This window comes from Betta splendens, chromosome 3 (assembly GCF_900634795.4).
Source record: "Betta splendens chromosome 3, fBetSpl5.4, whole genome shotgun sequence".
Taxonomy (NCBI): domain Eukaryota; kingdom Metazoa; phylum Chordata; class Actinopteri; order Anabantiformes; family Osphronemidae; genus Betta; species Betta splendens.
In genome coordinates this window covers 13,954,598-13,977,105 of record NC_040883.2, presented here as the reverse complement: position 1 = coordinate 13,977,105, position 22,508 = coordinate 13,954,598, and the positions used below count along the sequence as shown (strand labels likewise).

At 48.2% G+C, this 22,508-nt stretch overlaps 3 protein-coding genes across 7 annotated transcripts in view; all 3 read left to right on the top strand.

The window, feature by feature from the left end:
* The first annotated feature begins 570 nt into the window (after positions 1–570).
* On the top strand, positions 571–4,365 carry LOC114852761 (dynein regulatory complex subunit 4-like). Its single transcript, XM_029145386.3, has 11 exons — positions 571–731; positions 1,069–1,167; positions 1,452–1,649; positions 1,916–2,116; positions 2,233–2,287; positions 2,382–2,584; positions 2,782–2,937; positions 3,033–3,113; positions 3,232–3,441; positions 3,565–3,630; positions 3,723–4,365. The coding sequence occupies exons 1-11, from the start codon at positions 729–731 to the stop codon at positions 3,882–3,884; spliced, it is 1,434 nt and encodes a 477-aa protein (XP_029001219.1). The 5' UTR covers positions 571–728; the 3' UTR covers positions 3,885–4,365.
* A 1,675-nt stretch (positions 4,366–6,040) lies between these two features.
* Positions 6,041–17,116, top strand: LOC114852745 (stereocilin). The gene is made up of 28 exons (XM_029145362.3): positions 6,041–7,105; positions 7,418–7,442; positions 7,528–8,119; positions 8,210–9,049; positions 9,148–9,210; positions 9,285–9,410; positions 9,498–9,664; positions 9,745–9,931; positions 10,012–10,127; positions 10,270–10,402; positions 10,486–10,668; positions 10,911–10,949; positions 11,087–11,263; positions 11,502–11,645; positions 12,239–12,297; positions 12,414–12,537; positions 12,721–12,803; positions 12,890–13,025; positions 13,512–13,714; positions 13,925–14,015; positions 14,101–14,272; positions 14,357–14,526; positions 14,638–14,793; positions 14,873–15,015; positions 15,209–15,357; positions 15,566–15,663; positions 16,613–16,760; positions 16,948–17,116. The coding sequence occupies exons 1-28, from the start codon at positions 6,169–6,171 to the stop codon at positions 17,034–17,036; spliced, it is 5,550 nt and encodes a 1,849-aa protein (XP_029001195.2). The 5' UTR covers positions 6,041–6,168; the 3' UTR covers positions 17,037–17,116.
* A 1,294-nt stretch (positions 17,117–18,410) lies between these two features.
* The window catches only part of furina (furin (paired basic amino acid cleaving enzyme) a), a 63,567-nt gene continuing 59,469 nt past the window's right edge, over positions 18,411–22,508 (top strand). Inside the window, exons 1-2 of one of the 5 annotated variants that reach the window (XM_029145366.3) lie at positions 18,412–19,135; positions 19,269–19,358. The gene's annotated coding sequence lies outside the window, so the exon portion shown is untranslated. Of the gene's footprint in view, positions 19,140–19,268; positions 19,359–19,867; positions 20,012–22,508 lie in introns of those variants that run through there. The other 4 variants (XM_029145365.3, XM_029145370.3, XM_029145367.3 and 1 more) reach the window with 4 other exon arrangements.

The window sequence follows — 22,508 nt, the reverse complement described above, 5'->3', positions numbered from 1 at the left end:
ATATATATATATATATCAATCACACAACCAGACATTGTGGTGGTGGATAAAGAGCAGAGGAAAGCCATAGTGGTGGATGTGGCAATACCAAGCGATGGCAACATCAGGAAAAAGGAACATGAGAAACTAGAGAAATACCAAGGGCTCAGAGAAGAACTGGAGAAGGCTTGGAAGGTGAAGGCCACAGTGGTGCCTGTGGTGATCGGAGCACTGGGGGCTGTGACCCCCAAACTGGAGGAGTGGCTACAACAGATCCCTGGAAAAACATCCGACATCTCAGTCCAGAAAAGTGCAGTCCTAGGAACAGCAAGGATACTGCGCAGAACCCTCAAGCTCCCTGGCCTCTGGTAGAGGACCCGAGCTTGGAAAGTGGATGAGACCACCCGCGTGGGCTGAGAATGGAGTGTGTGTGTGTGTATATATATATATATATATATATATATATATATATATATATATATATATATATATATATATATATATATATTGTTACCGAATGTTTGTATATTGCGATAAATGCTGTAAATATATAGAAAGTTAGAACGTTAAGTGTTACAGGTTTATACTAAGTGTAATACCCTATTCGTGACTGTGGGGGAGTTTGCGTTGCTATGGCAACGCTCGTTTGCTACCGGTGGACGTCTGGCGTTAGCGTTAAAGGGCTGCAGCGTTCCTTTTGACTAAAACAACATTTCCAGTAGCTGCATGTGGCTCGTCCCGTGTATACGATGGTGAGTAAATGAATGTATTGATCGCAAGTTAACTTTTTTTGAGCTAACTGCGGTTACTCGCTAATTTTAGCCCCACAACAACGAGCTACCGCTAAATCTGAATGTATCGACACCAGGTAATGCCTCGAGTTTGATATACTATTAGATTCCAAGACTCGGGAGTAGACCTGGCGACAGGTTACACTAAATAGCCTGTTATGTGCCTTGAAATCTAACCAGTTCTTTGATACTTGTCGACCCACCTTAGTTTGCCTCAGCACAACAACGGTGTTAAATATAACTGTACGGTTGCTGCAGGAAGTCTTAACTTGCTTCTGTTGTGTTGACATTTGCGCAGCCCCCGAAAAACAAAGGCACAAGTAAAAAGTCATCAGCAAAGACCAAGGCGCCTACATTGATCGATGGCCTTACGAAGGAGGAGATGTCAAAGGAGCAGGTCGGACAGTGTCATGTGTTCACGTGTTAGTCAAACTAATGCCAGCATTGATAGATACAGACATCAGTGAAGAGTATGAGCCTGAAATGTGTCGATAACGTCCAGAGCTGTTATAATGCAGGCACTTTATTATACATTTGTAATGTGTCGGCCTGTGTCTCACCAGCACTGAGCTCACATCGAGGTTACTTTGTTAAAATCGCTTGCAGAGTTAACAGGATTTCCATTTACCCACCGTGGCTGCCTTTGAAATGGCCAAAGCAAAATGACTGTGTGTGTTACAGCTGGAGGAGCACATCGTGCGCCTGAGAGAGGAGCTGGATAGGGAGAGGGAGGAGAGAAACTACTTTCAGCTGGAGAGAGACAAGATTCAAACTTTGTGGAAGATCACAGACAGAGAACTAGAAGAGGCGAAGGCTGAACGGAAAAACCTGGATAAGGACATAGAGGAGGATGAGGGACGCCACCAAGTAGAGATCAAGGTAAGGTCTATTCACTGCAGAAGAAACAATAGACAGTAAATACGCCTTTTCATCACTTTGACAGTGTGAGTTTACTGACCTTAGTATCTGTCTGTCTTTGTGCATTGATGTATTGATTGTCTTTTTCAATGTGTCGGTGGAACAGGATTTAAAGCAGCATAAAGGCAGTTTTGGTGGAGGCGTGAATCCCAGTAGATTAATTGCCCTGTAGACCAGTTTAAATGACTTCATTGTAGGTTGCACATCTAATTATTAATTTCCTCTAGGTGTATAAGCAGAAGATGAAGCACCTCCTGTGTGAACACCAGAACACGATCTCTGAGTTGAAAGCAGATGGTTTAGTCACCAGTGAGGTGGTGCAGAAAGAGCAGCAACAGTTAGAGACCAAGCTACACAACGAAAGAAGATCCATCATGGTGGACATTCAGGAGCTTGACAATGAAAGCCTCGTCATGGAGCTTGAGCTGGTTGGTAGTAAACACTAAGTCTATAAAGATCTGTGGATTTAATGTTAGTCCTAAGTCTCATATACAGTAGTTCATTAGAGATACATTGATTCAAATGTGGCCATTAATATTAACAGAAACACAAAGAAGAAATGAGTGAAACAAGGAACGACTGGGAAAAGAAACTGGCAGGTAAATATCACCCTCAAATCCAACATTCATCATCATTGTATGTAAAAAATGAAACAGATGTGGAAAGTATCATGTTGTGTGATGATCTGAACAGAAGTTGAAGCCAAGTATGAGGAAAAGTTGAAGCTGCTGCCGCAAGACCTGGACAACATGAGGACTAACGTGACCATTGAGAGAGAAGCTCATTGGAAGAACCACATCGCTGCTCTCACAGAAAACCACAACAAAGTTCTAAGTGAGGCTCATGAGATTGCACATGGCATGGAAGATGTTGCGGAAGCAAGCCACTTAATCAGGGTACAAACATAAATGCACACGTTCTTCACTTTGTTAGACTGAAAACACTGAATCATTGAGTCTGTTTCATTATTTAATCGTCCCAAGAATTGTTTAATCTATACATTTGCTAAAATGCCCATCATAGTTTCCCAATGTGCAGTGAGATGATGATGAAGTAGTTCTTGACTTAAGTTCTTTAATGTGACCCTTTTTAGTTGGAAATAAAAAAAATGAAGACGGATCAGACGGTGAAGGAAAAGGACCTGATCCCTGTTCTGCAGGACAACAAACGTCTCGCTGACTTAATAACAGAAGCCAAGAAGGAAGTGAACGACCTTGAGAAAAAAATGAAAAACAGCATCTTGACCAAGGTGACACTGTTTCCACACTGTCATTCTAACTGATGAATGTCCAGTAGCAGGCTGTTGATGTGCCCATGCTTAATTTGTGACACTGCCTTTGACAGGATGTTACTGAAAACATCAAAGAAAAAGAGCTGAGTGATCTGAAATGGAACTATGAAGTATTAGAAAAAAAATTCAGCAAGGTAAAAGCCAACAATCACCGTGTCTTGTTGCACAACCCTTACAATGAATTATGAGCATAGCAGATGTGTGTGTGTGTTTGTGCGTGTGTGTGTGTCTGAACGCATGCACATTTTACAGCTGCAGCTGGAAAGGGACCAACTGTACAAAACCCACATTGAGAATATTGAGAAAGTGCAGCAAAAAGCTGATACGGATAACGCGCTGCTAGAAAGGAGAGTGTCAGCCCTGACGGACAGCGTGGAGGCGACTCAGGCTCGGCTCAGCTCACTGCTCTGTGCCCCTAACGTGGACCAGACCGCACTTCGTGGGATCACAGACGGCATCCAGGTACTTCTGCAGCTGCCTTATTGTATTTCTACTGCACTTCTATCCATCATACTCCTGTTTGCTGATGTCATAAACCACATTATGCTTCTCTATAAACACAATATATATATTCTTTGCTTTTAGGAAACCATTGACTCCAGTAATAAGTCCATCCAAAACCTACAACATAAAAAAGCTCTAATTTCCAAAGTAAGTGCTTCACAGACTTGTTTACCTGATGATGGAGTGTGAACCAGCTTTGTAGTGACGGTCATATTTAGGAAACACTGTTTTTCTGGCAGGCTCGTGAGGATTTGCTGTTGACCTATGAAGCAAAGCAAAGGGCTCTTGGTGTCCCAGTGGAGGAGCTGAGTGTGAAGCCCTTTGAAAGCAGCCTGGCTGGGAAAAGTCTGGAACAGATCTCGGCTCTTGGCAAAAGAAGAATCAACAAAAGTCCAAACTAAACTATTAACAACAAATCTCACTTGCCTAGGATCTCACTGGAATCTGTCCTACTATATTTGTCATATTTTTCCTTTATACTGTTATTGATGTTTCTTAACAGACAGATGAACTGGTCCATTATGTTCTTGATGATTCAGGCTGACAGTGGATACTTATCACATGCTGTCAGATACAGAAGATGAAAGTATCTACAAATAAATTCGAAACTAAAGACTTTATTTGGAGATTTTTCGCTAGTTTCATTTACTTGGCTTTGTTTTGCCGTTTCACATGAATTCCTCAGGGAAATGAGGGAGTGAGAGAAGGGAAGGTGCCAGTTGAATGATCTGGCAGGGCAGTAGTGGTGGTTTGATTCCTGGTTCCTCTAGAATGGCCTTCTCCTTCCTAATTTACATTCCCTGTATTGTATTTGTAAACCATCAGCCATTCTGTTTAAACCTGCCTTTGAATAAAGCAAAAACCTTTTACTGATGGAGTAAATCTGAGCTATGTAGGTATTTTGTACAGTAACATTAATAGTCCGAAAATCAAAAAAGTTAAAGTTATTTTTAATATCATACAATTGTAAAAATATAAATCAGATGAACTCAGTGTGGAGTAGGTTTGAGCTTTTATGTTTCCATATGTCTGCGGTGGAAATAGCAGAGTATTCCAATCTCAACAGCTAGTTTCACCTGCTGATTTCTGCACCGCTATCACTGAGTTTCCAGCAGAGCGAGGGGAACGTATGGGGTGGATCCAGTTTCTCATTGAATATTCCTGTGGTGAATCGAGCCCTGCTGCACTGAGTGATCGCTGTTCCCTGTGGTATCAATAATACAGGAGGAAGTTATTGTCCCTGTGCAGGCCTCGGTATCACACAGCTAAAGCGCGTGGAGGGAGGGGGTGGTCCTTTCACTCAACCCTCTTGGGTTTCAGGGCCCACAGACAGTGGTCTGACTCTGAGGAGCCTGCTCCCGTGCCCTTGTGCAGGGCTCAATTGTAAGTCTGCTCCAGTGAAGGATAAATGACTCTAAACAGTGACAGCACGCAGAGTTCGGCTGGTCTGACCCCCTTAGTAAGACTACCCCTTCACAAACCCACAGTCCCGTCTGAGAGACAGCTCAATAGAGAGTCAGTCAGTGGATTGATGGAGAATGGGACGATATCCTTGGTGTGATTAACCTGATACAGATTCTCACCTTGTTTAGGCACCTACGACACAGTTGACCTTTCTGTGGCCTCGCGAGGAGCCAGGAAAAAAATAACTGGGCAACGTAAATCAATAAACTGTGCATCCAAATATAGGCCTTGCCCTGAAAAAACAGAACCCTTAAATGTCATGTCATGGCGGCGCCATTGGCTGCTGCAGCCTATGCATGTTTAACATAAGGAGCCTGAACATAAGGAGCCCGAGGAGCGGAGCGGGGCAGGGAGCAGCGGTGGGAGGGGTGCGCGCGGAGACTGACAGCTAGAGAAAGTTGGAGTGATGGTGAAACAGTGCCACCCTGTAAGAGGTCAGCCTCGACGCCGCTGAGGTAGAGATGCTGGCAGGCGAGAGGAGCGAGGACGGGCTGTGAGAGCTGGTGAGTCCTGGCAACACTTCACTCTTCGAATTCAAGCAATCAGCACAAAGTGTATGCGTAATGGACTAGACAGACCTGTATTACGTGACAAATGTGTAAAAATACAAACTATGTACTCTAATATTTATCATATTTTTGAATGCTCATTTCAGCCTCACCTATAGACACAGGTCTGACAGTCCACAGGCTTTTAGTGTGTATATTACCGATGCTTGTCTTAGTAAGCAGGCGGGTAAAGTGCTAAGGTAACGTGGATGCCGGTCATTAAGGTTTAATATCCCTCCACTGGGACACTTGAGTCCATACCATGACTCAAGGCGGAAAAAAGAGCTGCTTCCTTTCAAGCGTTTTTTAAATCACCAGCCTAAAGAGAAAAATGTGACAGCCCCGTGTGACTGACGCTGGCATGAGATGAGGACGGCACACGCAGGGCCAGGCATGGCCAGCCTTCGCTTCAGCATCGTCCTCTGTGCCGTCTTACTGGGACAAGGGGCCCCGGAGAGAGCAGGTGAGCACACCCCCAGGACGTAGACACAGTACTGGTCCAGCATTCGTTCCCGTCTGTAATGGGACTGTTTCAGGAGGCGGCGAGGAGACGCCGCGGGATGTCATCCTCAGGGAGATCCTTTCAAAGTGGGCAAAAGACGGCCGGAATCCTCAGAGAGCGGCTCCGGAGGCGCCCCGGGAGCCGCGCGTGCCCCCGTGGGTGCGGAGCATCATGGGCAGTCTGAAGACGCTTGGCTTCCTGCCCGCACGCACGCGGCCCTCGCCGCAGAGGCCCCTCGACACGCACCGACTCTCCGGCTTCCTCCACAACATTTCCCTCTACCTCCAAGAGATGGGCGCCGAGCTGGACGAGGCCCCGGCGGACCTGGACGAGGAGCAGCTGTGGGCGAAGGTGCTGCAGTTCCTCCTGAGCCAGGGCGACGGCCGGCCGCCGCCGCGTCCCAGCTTCAAGGTGCAGGACTGGTTTTTGTCCCTGAGGGGGAGTCCCCACTGGGACTGGCTCCTGGGGCTGCTGCAAGCGCTGCTCTCCTTATCGCAGCGCCAGCCGCACGGGTCCCTGTTGGCGCTGCTGTCGGAGAACTGGCGGACGGTGAGCGCGGTGCTGGAGGCCGCTCTTCAGGCTCTGGTCAGCGGGACCTACGGCCAGGCCAGCGCCGGCCTGCAGGGCTTCATCTGCGCCCTCCAGGGCCGGAGCGACTGCGCGTTCAGCGTCGGCTGGCTCCAGCAGCTCCTGGGCTTTCTAGAAACGCGCAGCTGGAAGCCGGTGGTCAGTCTGCATCCATCGGGGGGCGGGGCCGAACCCGCCAGGGGCTCGGGGCGCCTGAAGCCCTTCAGCCTGCCCCCGGAGGCCACGAAGCAGGGCGGGCCGGCCGGAAACGCGTCCGAGCCGGCGGCGGCCGTGCAGAGCTCGCTGCTGCAGGCGCTGTACCGCTCGGGGGGAGGGGAGCGAGCAGACAGCGCGGCCCAGGAGAGCCTGGCGCTGGTGCAGGGTCTGGACGGGCTGAGGAGGGGCCTCCTGCACCGGGTGGGGAGCTCCGTCTATGCCAACCTGAGGAGGAAGGTGTCGCGCGTTACCATGGCGATGCTGGACGACGTCAGCAGCCTCGTGGACGCGCCGCAGCCCGGCGCCCGGGGCCGCTGCTCCGTTGGTGAGTTTACAGCGCTGCGGCTCAATAACAATAATAAACTGTGGCTAAACATTTAAAGGTGAGCTGATTTCATTCAAGCTCACGTGTTTGTCCCTGGTTTCACCTGACTGCGACTGACACTGCTTTAAAATCTTTATAATCATCCTGCGTATTGAAAGCACCTGTTGTTAGCCCGGCTAATCTCTTCGTGCCCCCATTGACGGCAGTAACACTATATCTCGGGCATTGTGAGCTGAGCCGCGCTGTTACAGCCAGCGGCTCATTCGCTTTGATTTCCTCTCAATATTTCTTTTCACTCTTTTTTTCCTGCAGGCGACCTGAGACAGCTGATCTTATGGTAAGACACTAAATGCTCCAATTCCACACGTCTGACATGAAACTGTGACGGGACCGCTTCCTGTTTCCTGTTTCCGTCCATGAAGGGGAGTGAGGCATAACGTGACATGGAACGCCCAGGCCCTGGGAGTCAGCTCCCAGGGCCTCCCCAGCTCCCTCCCGTTCCTGTCCTGCCCCTCCACGTCTGGCCAGGATGAAGAAGCCTCGCAACGAACACCCGCCCAGACGCCTGGGACCCCCCGAAAGTCCCCTTCGAGGGCAGCGTCTGAGCCGAAACGACTCCATCAACACCCCGCAGCACCTGCCGGCTCCCGGCTCGACCTGCCACCAAGACAGAGAGTGGTCAACGGCAGCGGCCGACAGGGGGAAGTGGAGCCCTTCACCTCCACGGAGATCCTGGAGGCAGCCTGTAATGACTCCATCCCAGGCCTGACAGGCGTCTCCAACTTCACCGTCTTCCTCTACTGTAAGCTCTTCGAAGGGGAGAACGGGTCAGTGAACCCCACAGCGGCTCAGATGGGGCCGGACCTGCACGCCACCTGCTCCGATGCCGCCTGGTACCTGTCCGCCGCCGAGGACGACTTCCTGTGGGTCCACGTGTGCAGCGAGTTCTTCGCCCACGAGTTCAACAACACGGTCTGTGCCAACACCTCTTTCTGGCTGCAGAGAGCTCAGCAGGTAATGGAGCACAATGAATATGCCCTGTCTGCTTTTAACCCACACTTCTTTCACGCCGTGCGTGGGAACTCATTCTTGCTCTTTCTCCAGGCTGCGTCGACGAAGGACCAGCATTTGTTTACCCAGACAAGCATAGACGAGCTGTGCGTGCAGCTGCCGGGTCAGGCGGCGCCGGCGACCGCGGGCCCGGGCCTCGATGACTGTGTGCTCCAGCTGGGCAGCAGCTCGCTGAGCGCCCAGGCTTTCAGACACTGCTTCATGCCCAACGACTCCGTACTGAGCTCAGCCTTGTGTGCAAAGGAGCCCCACGACCCGGGCAGCTGGGCCGCAGCTTACTGCTCCAAGACCCTCAACGCCTCCCGCGCCGACCCCGCCGACCCCTGTCAGTACAGGGCCTGGGCCGCGCATGACTTCGCCAACGCCTCCCTCCTGGAGCTCTGCAGGCAGACGCAGGGGCTGCAGGAGCACGTGTGTCTGAACGCCGACCTCGCCGCCCTCTGCGCCGACCTGCGGGCCGAGCCGGCGGGCAGGAAGTGCCTCCTGCGGCGGTTCTTCGACATGCTCCCGGCGCCGTACGCGCTGGACACGGCGCAGCTGTGCGCGGAGCCGGCCCCGCTGCTGCTGGACGTCATTCACAAGCTCAGCGTGTGCGAGGTGGAGGGAGGGCAGCGCGAGGGGCTCCTGGTGGCGCTGGGCTACGTGCTGCGCGTGCTGGACTTCCTGGTGGGGCTCTCGGCGGGTCTGGAGGAGGGGGAGGGAGAGGCCCGACAGGGGCTGCGCCAGGCCATCCTCCTCTCCAGCCTGCTGGACAACGCGTCCTGGGCCGCGCTGCAGCCGGAGGCCTCCACCAGCGTCCTGCACAGCGTGGGGGTGTTCCTGCGCAGAGAGCGCAACGCCACCCTGAAGGAGGATCTGCTGAGCTGCTTCAGTGTAAGAGCCGCACGCACGCACGCACGCACGCACGCACGCACGCACGCACGCACGCTCAGAAGCGGGCGCTCAGTAACCTGTCTGTGCTGTCGCCTCAGCCCGTCCTGTGGGACCTGATCCAGCGGGACGACAACTCGTCCGCCCTCCGGGTTCTGCTGCAGGTACCAGACCCGTGCAGCCGCGCGCTTAGCGCCGCCCGGCGGCCGAGCTCACCGGACCTTGTGTCTCTTGACAGGAGTACCTCCAGATGCCGAGGGACAGCATCCGCACGCTGGTGATGTCTGCTGAAAAGGACGCCGTGAAGAGGTTCATCTCCCACATGCATCAGAGTTGGGACCAGCTGCAGGTTGAGACCAGTCAGGTTTGTCGCCTCCTACTGAATCCGCCTTGATCAGCTTTATCTCAGCTCATGAACAATCAAATCAAATCCGATATAAATTTCTGCCAGGCCTCTCAAAAGGAGTTGCAGGCCATGGAGACGATGACGGCTGCCTTCATCCATAAGTTCCCTCGCGTGACGCCAGAGCTTTTCGTGGACCTGTCTCAGTTCATTCCCTTCATGTCTGTCTCCGACATCATGAGCTTCCCCGCATCCCTGATCGTCAACGACAGCGTGTGAGCGCCTCGTCTCCCGCCCTCCGCGTTCACTTCGACGTGTCGCCCCCCGTTCGGACACTGACAGCTCTTTCCTGCAGGTTGACAGCCATTCGTGACCACAGCGCCGACATGAAGTCGCTGCAGAAAAAGGCCTTTGTTAAAAGGCTGCTGCAGTCGAGCGCGGTGGGGGATGTCCCTTCATGGCCACCGTACTTCCTCAGCTCCATCCTCCCACTTCTGCCTTATCTCCCCGTCAGTCATTTCCAGCAGCTGACGTCCCAACAGGTTAGAGGCTATTCCTCCGTGCCCTCGGGTTTCATCCCAGCACTCCAGACATCGGCTTCAACGTTTAATATCTCTTTCAGCTGACGCCTCTGGTAGCGTTGCTCGGCAACAGCAGCCTGGACGGCGTACGGGGACGCCATGTGCTGCGCACCCTCGTCAGCGAGAAGGAAGATCTCACCAGTGATGACATACAGAGGTGGCTTCTGGCTTCATACTCATATTAACAAAATGCCGTAGGGAGGAGACGTTATTATTATTGAGCGCTGTGATCATGACTATAACGTCCGCTCAGAGCTTTTGATTGTGTTCTGTGATCTAAGTGTCGGACTTGTCTGCAGGTTGGGAGGTCTTGCGTGCTTCCTGGACCCAGTGGCGCTGGGCCATTACCTCCAGAGCTCCCCCGTGTCGCCTGCTGTGTGCCAGCAGCTGGCCCAGTGCGTGTCGGGGGGGCTGGTCAGCGCCGGAGGCCGGGTGAGGGAGGGGCACAGCTTCCTACCTTCCGAGCGCACCTTTTCTTTGGCGTCTAACTTTGTGTTACTGTGTGTCGTGGGCAGCTGTCGGCCTGGCTGCTGCCCGCGGTCCGGGCCCTGAACGGCAGCAGCATGGCCCCATCGGACCTGTCTGCTCTCAGCGGTCTGCTGCCGCAGCTGGGGGCGTCCTTCCTGTTGTCGCTGCCGTCACAGCAGCTCGTGGAAGTCCTCGCTCAGCCAGGATTGCGCTCGTTCTCCCCAGCGCAGGTCGGCTGGCTTGTGTGTTATGAGCAGTCGGCGCTCCTTTAGAGCCGGGGAATCCTGATGCTTCTCAGAGTGTGACCTTCACTGTAATATGAGAAGATTTTTGTAATAACTGTACATCTTCAGTTAATTAGATGCTAAAAAAAGGGAAGAATCACAGTATGTGACCTTTAAACCACTTCAACTGTCTAAAGTCATGAGCGCTGCTGTATTTTCTATTCACACTTTTTCAATACTTTCCCCAGGCTTTTCAAATCTTATCCAAGATTTCAAAGGACACTAATGTACGTAGACATTTTAAAAATATTTCTGCTGACATTCAAGCAACTGCAGTCTCACCGCCGTGTTCCCCTCTCTCTCTCTCTCTCTCTCTCTCTCGCTCTCTCTCTCGCTCTCTCTCTCTCTCTCTCTCTCTCCTCAGCTCACCCTGGAGCAACTGTGCAGGCTGAGGCCCTTACACTCCGGTCTGTCTCCCGCTGTGCTCCGAGACCTCCGCTGGCCTGAGATCAGTGAAAGTGCTCACTGCCAGTGCTGGCGAGTGCTGCTAACCGAGCTCAAGCCAGGCCAAAGGGCCATGGTGTACGATGGAGTGCAGGAGGTGACATCACTTATCACTCATCCTACTTGTTCACCCCCCTTTTAATTTGCTGTGAGTCTCTGAGTGCTGCTACCTGCTGAGCGGAGGTGGATTCAGTGCAGCCTTTCTGCTTTTAAAACTCACTGGGAAATGGCACATTTGACACAATAACTGCACCCTGGACACGTTAACCTGTCAAATCCTCCACCTGTAAAAGCCTCTGCCCCTGAGTTTACTGGTTTTCAACGTGCGCCCACAGGCTTTCCGCTTGCAGAACATCACACAGCGGGGGACCTGCCTCTTACCGTTTGTCCCCCTGAGGGAGCTGATGGAGGTGGCCGATGGAGAAGCCATCCTGAGGCGCATTGGCCTGTACAGAGACGCGCAGTGGTCGCCTCAGCAGGTGCACAAATTGCTTTGATATGGTCGCGTGTGCTGTTTAACGCGGCATTGATGGGACAACAAAAGGGTTGCCAGTTCCCTGAGTAAAGAAGCAAATGTTTCCAGTCTCCCCCCCATTAATCTGCCACTCATTGGCTATGCTTCAGATGAGCCTTTCAGGATATTAATACTCCATATGCACCATCCGCCATCAAGCTAATTAGTTTGGATTGGACACAATGGCATGGAGGAGTGTAGCGTAAATTAATAATGGCAACCTTAAAGGGATTTTGTCACGGCCAACATTGTATTCGACTGCTTTCACCACCTGTTCTCGGCTTAACAAGACCTGAGTCAAATCAATAAAGATTGCCCTTTTCACTTAGCAGCTACACTGGAATATACAGTGACACGGCTTATTCAGGCTAAAATAGGCCGTATAAATAACTGTACAAGCAAATGTTTCAGTTGCCTGTGTTTTTTGTGTTTAGTCTTTGGTTCGAGAGCAGCACTGGCGGAAAGCAGGAGAAACCGGAGATCATCACAGAAACAACTGTAACTACTGTGACTTGTTTAGATGACGGGACATGATTGACACCTTTTCTTTCTGTATAGGCTCAGTTTCTGTTTAAACAGATCCATCAGTTTAAAAACATCACTCACACGTCAGTGAGGTAAGATGGGCCTAATGCATCAAAATATGATTTTAATCATTCATCTGAAATCAAGTAAGTTTTCAGTTCAAATGCTACTTGATAAACCGCTTATAATCATGTCTCCTTCATTGTAGGGCTCTGGGTCATATCTCCGATGGGATGAGCTGTGACTTTCTGAGGAGTTGGACCAACCATACGCATTTTGCAGAGCTGCTTAAATTTGTTAGTGATTGTCCTGGAGGCATTAGACCTTCTCTGGTGAGAAACAGATAATTCAGCACCTTTTTAAAACGTTAATCTCTTTATAACAGTCTTTGATATGTAACCATGACTCATTAGACCAATTTATAGCTACGATTAAAATACATCAAATAAGATTTCCATGACAAATTATGTTTAACACTAAACTAAAAAGTACGGTTTATTCTTGTATGTTACTAGCAAAAATGTATCATAGAGGAACTGAGGAAACGACCTGACCTGGATCTCAGTGTGTTGAGTTCTAAGTTTGCTGTAACATTACCGTAAGTAGCTGCTTAAATGTTTATTTTACAGAAATATTTATTTTACTGGGAAGTCACAGTTAAAGGTCTGTTCTGTTCTCTTCCAGAGTGACGATGATAGAGAAACTCTCCAACTCCTCCCTCAGAGGGATCTTCAACCACATCCAGGCACACTTTGCTGATTTCCTCAGACTTCCACATTACAAGCAGACAAATTTAGCTGAGATGGCCCTAACTGAGCTGGTAAATAGTACAAACACCACATTTACTGCCTATCTTCACAGGATTTGCAGCGGTTGGCACGTTCTTATTGGTTTCAGGCAGAATCGTGCCATTATAATCAAGCTGTTTCATGTGATGTATAAATACCATTAAGATACCTCAGAAGGCCTCGGTTAACCTGAGGGTGACTAACATGATAAACAGAAACCAAACTGGAACTGTTTCTGGTGAAATTAAATCAGGGCTTGCGTCAGTGATGGTGACTCATATACTTGATTTGTAATAACACATTAATGGGGCAGAAGAAACAAACTACATTTGCTGGTTCATTCGAAGCTCCTATAACAAGCGGACACCCACATGTACAGCATGTGAGAGCAAAGAGCAGAGTCAGAAATTCACAACATAACCCGCTTCATCCTCTGGACAGATTTTCACACAAGTGGAGTTGAGGCAGTGTGAAATCCTTGTAATCCACGTCTGGTGTGTGTACGTGTTGCTCTGCAGGGCTCCTCTCTGGCGAAGGAGGAGATTGACAGCTCCATGCTGGACCTCCTGGGTCCTTTACTGACGTTCTTGGACAGGGGCAGTTTGTCTCTGGTGGATAGAGGCGCTCTGGCTCCACGACTGGAGGAGATGAGAAATTTCTGCCTTCCTAAAGAGGCGCTCAGAGACATTAGTGCCCTGCTCACTCAAAAAGACCTGTTCGGGTAAAGGAGCACATCACATCTGCTGGGTCCCTATTATGGCATGTGGGTCAATAACGTATAGGGTCCATCCTTATAAGATCACATATGAAATTAACAATTTATCCTATTGTTGCAAATGCTGTACAAAGTTGGCAGATAGGTATGTTTCATGATGTATCATGAAACATGGATAACAGCAGAAAGTGTAAGAAATGTGCACTTGTCTTCCAGGGACCCGTCCAAATGGCAAACTGGAGACGTTGAACATCTGGGCAGGCTGGTGTTTTCCCTCTCAACAAAGCAGATGAACTCCATCCCGCTGGTCTGCACCCAATAGCGCAACTCCATGCAAGCCATTGATTCTCTCTGCCACGCTTGACTACAGAACCTGTGCTCCGCCTGTGCAGACAGTGCTGAATAAGGACACGGTGGAGCAGGTGCTGACGGGTCAGCGGCGCTGGGAGGACAGCTCGGTGGGCGCGGTGTGTAGGACTCGGTGCATGGACGAGCGCCGGCAGAGGCAGCAGACTCAGAGTCTCCTTCGAGGGATCGTCAAAGGCCGGAGCAGGAGGGCAAAAAGTTAGTTTTCTATATGTAGGCAGTTGAATCTGGAAGCTACCAGTAATCTACTGTACTTAGAGTTTGACTTGTCTCATTGAGCAGTGCCCGTTCCGAGCTGCGCAGACATTAGAGGGACGTTTCCTTCGGCTTGGACCTCCACTCAGCTCGGCCGAATGCTGCTGGACGACCTGAGACAGTGTGTGGAGGATTTTGGTGGGGACATGTCTCTAAGCCCTGAGCAACGCCGAGCACTCTGGGTGAAGCTGAGGCAGGTAAAAATACGCGCCGCTGTTTCTCTGGCTTGTTTGGCATTTATTTGATTCTTTGCTTTCATGGTACGTTCAGTTTTGGTTGCACTAGTGTCCTGTTGTTGTCCCATCCAGTTTTTCAGCCCAGTCAGAGAGGTGAGGGCCGACCAGGTGCTGGCTCTGGGCTCGCTGGTGACCGAGATGGGGGAAAGAGAGCTGCAAGACGCCGACATCACCGATCTGGGTGTGGTTGCACATCTGGGGACACTGACAGACTGGAGCCCTAAAAAGGTGAATTATAGAATAGTTTTACCTCTCAGCTTCAATACTTTAACGTCAGTGAATGTGAGGCACGTGTCTGGCTTCTCAGATGAGATCTGTGATTTTGGCTGTGATGATGAAGAGAAAACTGAAGGTGCAGCAGCTCTCAGTCACTGATCTGGCAGCATTTGGCCATTTGATCTGTGGACTTTATCCCTCGGAGATAAAACAACTGAGCCCGTATAACCTGAGGTCAGTCAACCACTCACTGGTTGTTCATCCACATTCTTGCACTGATGCCATCTCTTCCTGTGGCCTTACAGAGTCACCTGCTTATATGTCACGTTCGAATACTCGCTGCATAAAGAGTGTTTTGCAACAGCACAAAGCTCATGCAGACCTTCAGGAGAGAATTAAATCCTGAATCTGCTTCCTCAAACTGCAGCATGGCCGTGCTGTACCTGCGGGAGATTGCTTTGCCCTGCACCGAACAGCAGATGGAGGCTTTGACAAGCCGTTTGTCCAGACCAGAGGCCTTTGGTCCAGTCAGCGCTTGGGGACCGGAAGTTTTTACGGAAATCGGGACACTGGCAGGTGCAGTAGAACAAAACATCCCTGGGGATATAAACCTTTATCAACTGTTTTTGAGTAAAGAGGGCAGGAGAAGGGAATGACAGCTCCAGGATGGATATGTACACTTGGAAAAGATGCCAGAGGGAAGAGACTAGACGGGAAAGGTGACAAGCTTTCCCGTGATTTGAAGCCTTAATTGTGTGACAACAGTGCTTGTGTTTGTGTCCAGCGGGTCTGGAGGACATGGTGCTGTCGGCGCTGGTACAAGAGCAAGTGGAGGGAATCACACCTGAAGCCATCGGCCTGATGTCACCCAAAAAGATGGCAGTGAGTTTCCCCCTGTGATGTGATGTGGCTGTTTATTCAGGCCAGTGTCAAGGGAACAAACATGTAGAATCCACAGTAAGCGTGAGCCACAAAACAGAAGCATATAGGAGTCACAAATATAGGAAAACATCCACTATCTGAATATTTAAATTACAACGATAGTGGCACAAATAGATGTTTAGACTGAACTGTTTAATGTTGAACTACATTCAGTTTCTGTGCCAACAGAAAAACGCTTCATTAACTGGGAACGAATGGAAACGATCTTTTGCGCAGTAGGAAGAACACGTGTGTAATGATGTGTTGAGATGCCTGAATTACATGTAGCTGCTTCACATTCGGGATCCTGGAGTTCAGCTCGCTTCCTTATTGCCACAATATTGTGACGTATTTGCACACTTTAAGACAGTGGTCACTGTTACGGCATTGATAGGACAAAAAAACTGCTGCAAAAATGGCCACGAGCAGCTGCTGCACACACAGCTAAGTGTAAAAACAAGTCACTAATTATTTACTGTTCACACATCCACTCTAATCAAAAACACAAAGAAAAACAAATGACATTCAATAAAAATCCTTTGTTGGAAAAAGCCAGTAAATTCCAAACTCATAAATTGACCGTGATTCATGATTGTCTCTCGACTATTTGTTGTCACGCTGTCATGTTTATTACAAACACATCCTACACTCAGAGAAACCTTTGTCTCTGTCAGCAGTAAAATGTAAAAACGAACATAAACCTTTTATATTTCTCTGTACTTTGAAGCTCAAATGTTAAAAGAATAATAATAGTAATACGTTACCTCACGCGTCATTTGTCTCATCAAACACACACATTTGTCTCATCAAACACACACATCCTCTCACACAGGGCAAACGCTGTGTGAGAGGATGTTTCCCACAGGTGCCCTGTAGGCGCTGGTTGATGACTGTGCTGCGTGCTTGGCAGGTAGTGTTCGGCGCCGTTCAGCTGTCGTGGCTGAGCGTGGAGCAGGCGTGGGCCGTCACCGAGGAGCAGTGGGATGAGCTGGACACCGACCAGAGGCACGCGGTTGGACTCGCTCGATACGAGGGCGACGTCCTGCTGGAGATGAGAGGTGTGAGGGAGATAACAATGCATTCTTATAAACTGGCTCGCCGTTGTTTTATCTCTTTAGGAACACGCTGTTGTATATTGTATTTTTTTTTTCATTATGACAGTGTTATGGCTGTTCTACTAAGCAACCAGGGAGATTTTTATGCTTTGTTTACAACGTGATGACAAACGCTGCTCTGCTCCTGCAGGGAGAAGCTCGGCTCCTGCAGCGGTGAACACTGACTGCCTCGCTGTGGGCTCGCTGGCTTTGTCTCTCTTGTTATGGCAACTCATTTAAAATGCTGGAACAAATTTAATTGCCCTCTTGACCTCCCTTGGTATTATCATTTGTACTGCAAATAAATATTTTGAACTGTTCCACTTCTGCTCTGAGTTGGTTCTTTCATTAACTGCGCCCTTGATCATGCTCTACTGCTGTATTTCACTTTTATGTGCGGTATCAGGTTGACATGATGTAAACAGTTGTATGTAGCTGTACTATACTGCATAAGGTGCTCAGTGGGTTGAAACTGTGGAATAATTAAGATTTTTATTACAAGTGCTTTTTTCTACAGTAGTTGTAACCACACAGTTTCTGAATTGATTTTTAAATAATTTATTTCATGACACATTTATGGAATTTAATCCTAATAGAATATGAAGGCAGGACATGCTTTATAAGTGAGGTTAGTGTACGTTTCTGTTTGATGTGGGGAGGCCTGTTTCAGGCTAGTTCAATAGTAATTGTGGCATGTGATATCCAATTATCTATGTGTTCATATTAATTATATGCTTGGTTGCCACCAGTATTCTGCTTAAGTTGTGTGGCGGCCTACAAATTCTGCAACTAATCAGGAAAGTGAAGCAGAGAAGGAGCTGACCTCACTGTGATCTAAAGCAAGCTCAAAATCTGTGCTTTGTGCTCCCAAACATGACTTTCTTACCCAGACTCCTATAGCAGGGTGATGGTCTATAGGAGGTTACTTACTGTACTATAAGCTACTGGGTTTAAGGCAAATTTGTAAATCCAACCTCCAATCATGGACAGATTACGGTACAGAGGGATAGGTACTAAACAAAGTAAACAAACAAAAAATAACTAAAGTTTCTCTTTACCTAAAGACAAACTTTTTAATCTATTTTTTGTAAACAAGTGAGAGAGGGAGAGAATAGAGTGAATTCTGTCCCAAAAACATGCTTGAAATTTTCATTTTCATAAAGTATTAGGTGATGATCAGTGCTTTGTGTACGCCAGACATAGTGCTTGGAGTTCTGCCCAGTGTGTTTAATTTGTGTCATCAGACCACAGAATGACTTTACGTGTTCTCAGAGACCTGTAAATGTCTGTTTGGCAGCCCCGGACTGTGGCTTCCATCTAACCACTCTACCACAACGGCCTGATTGATGGAGTGTTACAGAGATGGCCATCCTTCTGCCAGATTCTCCTGTCTATGCAGAGGATTTATGAAGCTGTGTTGGAGTGACTACTTACTGGATTTATCTGTGCTTCGCCACAAATGTTATTGTGTAACTCTTCATGACTTGGTTTTTGGTCCTGATATGCAGTGTGAATTATGGGATGTTCAATATGCAGCTCAGTGAACAAACTATGGCCAATTGATTACATTCGGACTGTAGTGTTACAGCTAGTTTTCAGTTTCAGGGTCTGGAGTTTAAATGTTTTGCCTATGTAAGTGTGGGTTTTCTCCGGAAACTTCAGTTTCCTTCCACAGTCCAAAGGCATGCAGTCAGGCTGACTGAAGATGCTATTTTGCTTCTGCTGCCCAAATGAGGGTAGACGAGTTAGTGAGTAAGATTCAGATTAGATATTTAATTAATTTTCCTTTTTTAAAAGTTACTGTATGTAGATTGCTGAACATCTTTTTTATGTTTTACATTTTTTTCAAAAAGAAATTACACTGTCAAGTTGCGTTGCATGATTAGATTTTTTTAAAATTATAGTGCAGAATACTACGCTTTTAAAAATCGCTTTTCTTCTGTTTTTTCATGTTTACTCTACATTTTCTATTCTTTACTTCTTTCTCCCCTTTTTTCTTCTTTGCCTTCTTTGTTTTTCTATTATTTCTTCTTCGTCTTTATTTCCTTCCACAATTTGCATCGTCTTCCTTTCTTCTTTGTCGTTTTTTTGTTCTTCGTCTTCATTTTCTTCTTCTGCATTTTCACCGCCTTCGTTGCGTTCTACTTCTTCTTTGTCGTTTTATTTTTGTCCTTCGCCTTCATTTCCTTCATCTTCAGCACGACCAAGCAGAGAACGCAGCACAGCGATATCGTTCCTCCGACGCTTTGCTCGTTTACTTTAAAAGACGTGGACGGGTCCTTTAAAGCTGCTCCGCGGCCCGTGGCCAGCAGATGGGGCTGTAGCAGCGCCGCAGCTCGGTAGGTAGGTGTTGCTCTCCCGTCTCCACTTTGTCCACGGCCGTGACGTATTTCCTGGGGCTTGTACGGACCACGCAGCGATACACCGGAGGGGTATCATGACTATTTATAACCAGCCGTTCTCTGTTATCAGTTTTTCAGCCCCTTCGCCGCGTCGTCCTCGGTTCTAGCACCGCGCTGACACCACAACGACCCGGGTCGAGCAGGATGTAAAAGGAAGCTGGTAAGTTGAGGCGTCTGTAAGTTTCCCGTCGCGGCTGCTTGTTTTTCGCTTGTTTGAATGCGTGGCTGGCGAGTTTACCGTGTGTCCAGCTCCGGTACCACACCGCAGGACGGAACCAGACCCAGCGCGGTCCCAACGGTGTCGGTTGCTGTCAGTTTGCTGGCGCGAAGGGGGCTCTTCCAAGATACTCGTGCCGAGCTGACGTCGACTGCGCCGCGTCCGGGTTTCTGTGGCGGTGCCTGCGTAGCCGCGGTCATTCCCGAGCGGCGAGGGCGCGAGCGAGCGAGCGAGCGGGCGGGCGGGCGGCGGGGTCGGCGCTGTTCGGGGAGAGCGGGCTGGAAAAGGGGGAGGCACCTGTGAGACGGAGCGGCTCAGCCCACCGCCGTGTCAAGTTCGCGTGGAATCACGACGCGCCACGAGCGGCGGAGTCCTCGGCGGATCGCCTCGCAGACGCGCAGTCACGGCGGCGGGTCAGCGCGGGTTGGTGTCGCGGTCGTAGCCTGCGCCTCCGCAGCCTCACTCCGGTCAGCTGACGCTTTAAACTCCTTAACTTCGGCCTCCCCGGCGTCGGTGACGCGGGCCGGGATACAGAAGTTTTCCTCCTTTCCCGAACTGAAGCGTGAACTGTTTGTCCCGCTCCCTGTAAACAGTACGTGAGTAAAAGCAGGACGCGTTTCTTCCTTGATTTTAGACTACGTTCTTTATCTGTCTGTGGATGTGGGGTTTCAGGGTTCACTTACAAACTACAGCTTATGTTGGGATATTTATGAACATATGCCTTTAATAATAAATGTAGTTTGTTTGATGATTGAGGTGAAGTGGCTCACTTGATCCTCTCTGACCCGCGTGCAGTCCTTATGGATTGATATTAATACTAACTGACTGGAGAGCGCTCTTTGTTCCTCTCTGTAACTCGACGCTGGATATTCAGTGTCGCAGCAGATGCCACATTCACATATTATGGGAACTGACCTGCTTGTTTTGTTTGTGTTCCAACTACAGCCAACACTGTAATTGTACCTGTGCTCGGGCCATTCTGAGCCGCAGATTATTAAGGATAAGGACTAGCAACAAGGCAGCTGAGCCCCTTGAATGCAGTTCCGCACACACGCACGCACACACACACACAGCTGAAAGTGTCAGCTGAACAGGTCTGATAAGACTATGATGACACATAGTTTTAGTGTGTGCTCTTGTTATTCTTTCCAACTGAACTTGGAAACTGAAAACTCTAAATATCACATAGGGTGTTAGATGTATTTCAGTAAATATTTTTGCAGGAAGTCAGTCGTAGGTGTTTGTTATTTGTAACAAAGTTAAATTAAACAATAGGCTTGTTTTTGTTTTCACACTCTGTAATTGGCCTGTTTTGCGGCTCACTCATTAAACCTGAAATGGGCAATAGAATAAAAGTCCCATTAAAACCAGTCTAGCTTAATCACGAAGCACGTTTAATACTTTGAACTGCTGCTGTGTCCCCGTATTCATTAGGACATGTTTGGTTATGTGCTTTTACAACGTAACATCAAAGAGAGCACAACAGTAATACACAGTGGTGCAGAGACTTAGACCTCCACTCCGTTTTATTAAAATCTTTTATTTGGGGCAAGCAGTGTGATAAATTAAGCATTAGTTGAAACGGGAAGGGCCTTTTTAAATGTCTTGCTTCCTTGAATAGTAACTCGAGTTCCCCAATTGTGTGAGGATGTGAATGAGTACAGTTCTTACTCTCCAGAGGTTTTATTTCTGTGCGTACCTGTAGACTTCTAATAGAGGACTTAAAGCTCCTGTAGCACTAGTACTTCAGAAAAATATATTTTACTTTAGAACATGTTGTACTAAATTGGAACATTAAATCAAGCTCCCCAAGTAGGATTGTTTGACAAGTGAAAGTTCTGATGCTGTAGTTACACTTCAGATTCACATTTAAAAAGAGAGACACATTTTATATACATATACATTATATATTTTCAAATGTGTTATCACCAAAGTAATTCCTTGCGCTGTGCGATAGGACCAAAGTGTCATATGATGGTATAGGTCATCCAGATAACGATGCATATCCCGACTGAACACGCTTTCTGTAAACTCATTGAATAAATAGTCCAAATAGTTGGCGTCTTATTCCATTCTGATTTATATAGCCTTTGGGAAGATTCTCATCCGAATCTGTTTATTTTTCTCTCTTTGAGTAAATTTTCTGTTAAGCCGCTGTCAGACTTTTCATACGCAAATCAGTGATGGGATCTGCACCCAGTGGAAGAACACGCTGTGCTGTTTAAAAAAAAAAAATGAAATACAAAATTCTGCCATAAAGAACGGAAGGGAAACAAATCATAGAAGGTAGGAGATCATAACTGTTTTTCTGTCGTGACCAAATCTATATCGTCGTGTTGCACATGCCTGACGATGCCCCTACACAGAGTAAACAAGGCCAGTGTGAGAGATTGAATAAGTGGTAATAACAGACCCTCCGGCTTCAGCTAAAGTGAAGTACTGGAGCCATGTGAAGAAAATAAAACCAACAAATTACTCATAATCAACTTAAAATAGTTGCATATCAGATTTGTGATGTTGTTCTAAGTCTGTCTTAGTGTTTAGCATATTAGCTGCTATTTCAGTGTGTCCATTAATATCTTGTAGTTGTGGCTGTTGGCATTTTAGTGAATTATCCTAATGTTACAGTGAGCTTATTTCTGTGGCCCACACGTACTATGTTTTTTTGTCTTTAAACACACATCGTGGGCTGTTTGAGCTCCTGCACGGAGTTATTGATTTAAGCTGTAACAGTGTGAGTAGCAGCAGAAATAGTAACGCGATTTGAGTGTGAGCAAAGGATCACATGGGCTGAATGCATCAGAGATCATTTTTAGCTCATTAAAATGTAAATAATAAACCAATGAGGTATAAAGTGTTGACTTTTCAAAGTGTCCTGATGAGTTTGGTAATGAGGCCGTTGTTACCCTTTGGGTTTAATGATACTTGGCTAATTATAACTTTTTTTTTTTGCCTCCATTATCACGTTTAACATATGGGATCATTTAGCGTTGTAGCGCTACGGACCGCTCGCAGTGCTAGTGGCCGGCTTTTCCTTTGTCTCCCGTGAGCAGCGAGGTAATTGGGCGGTTGTTATGCCTCGGTGTGTGGCTT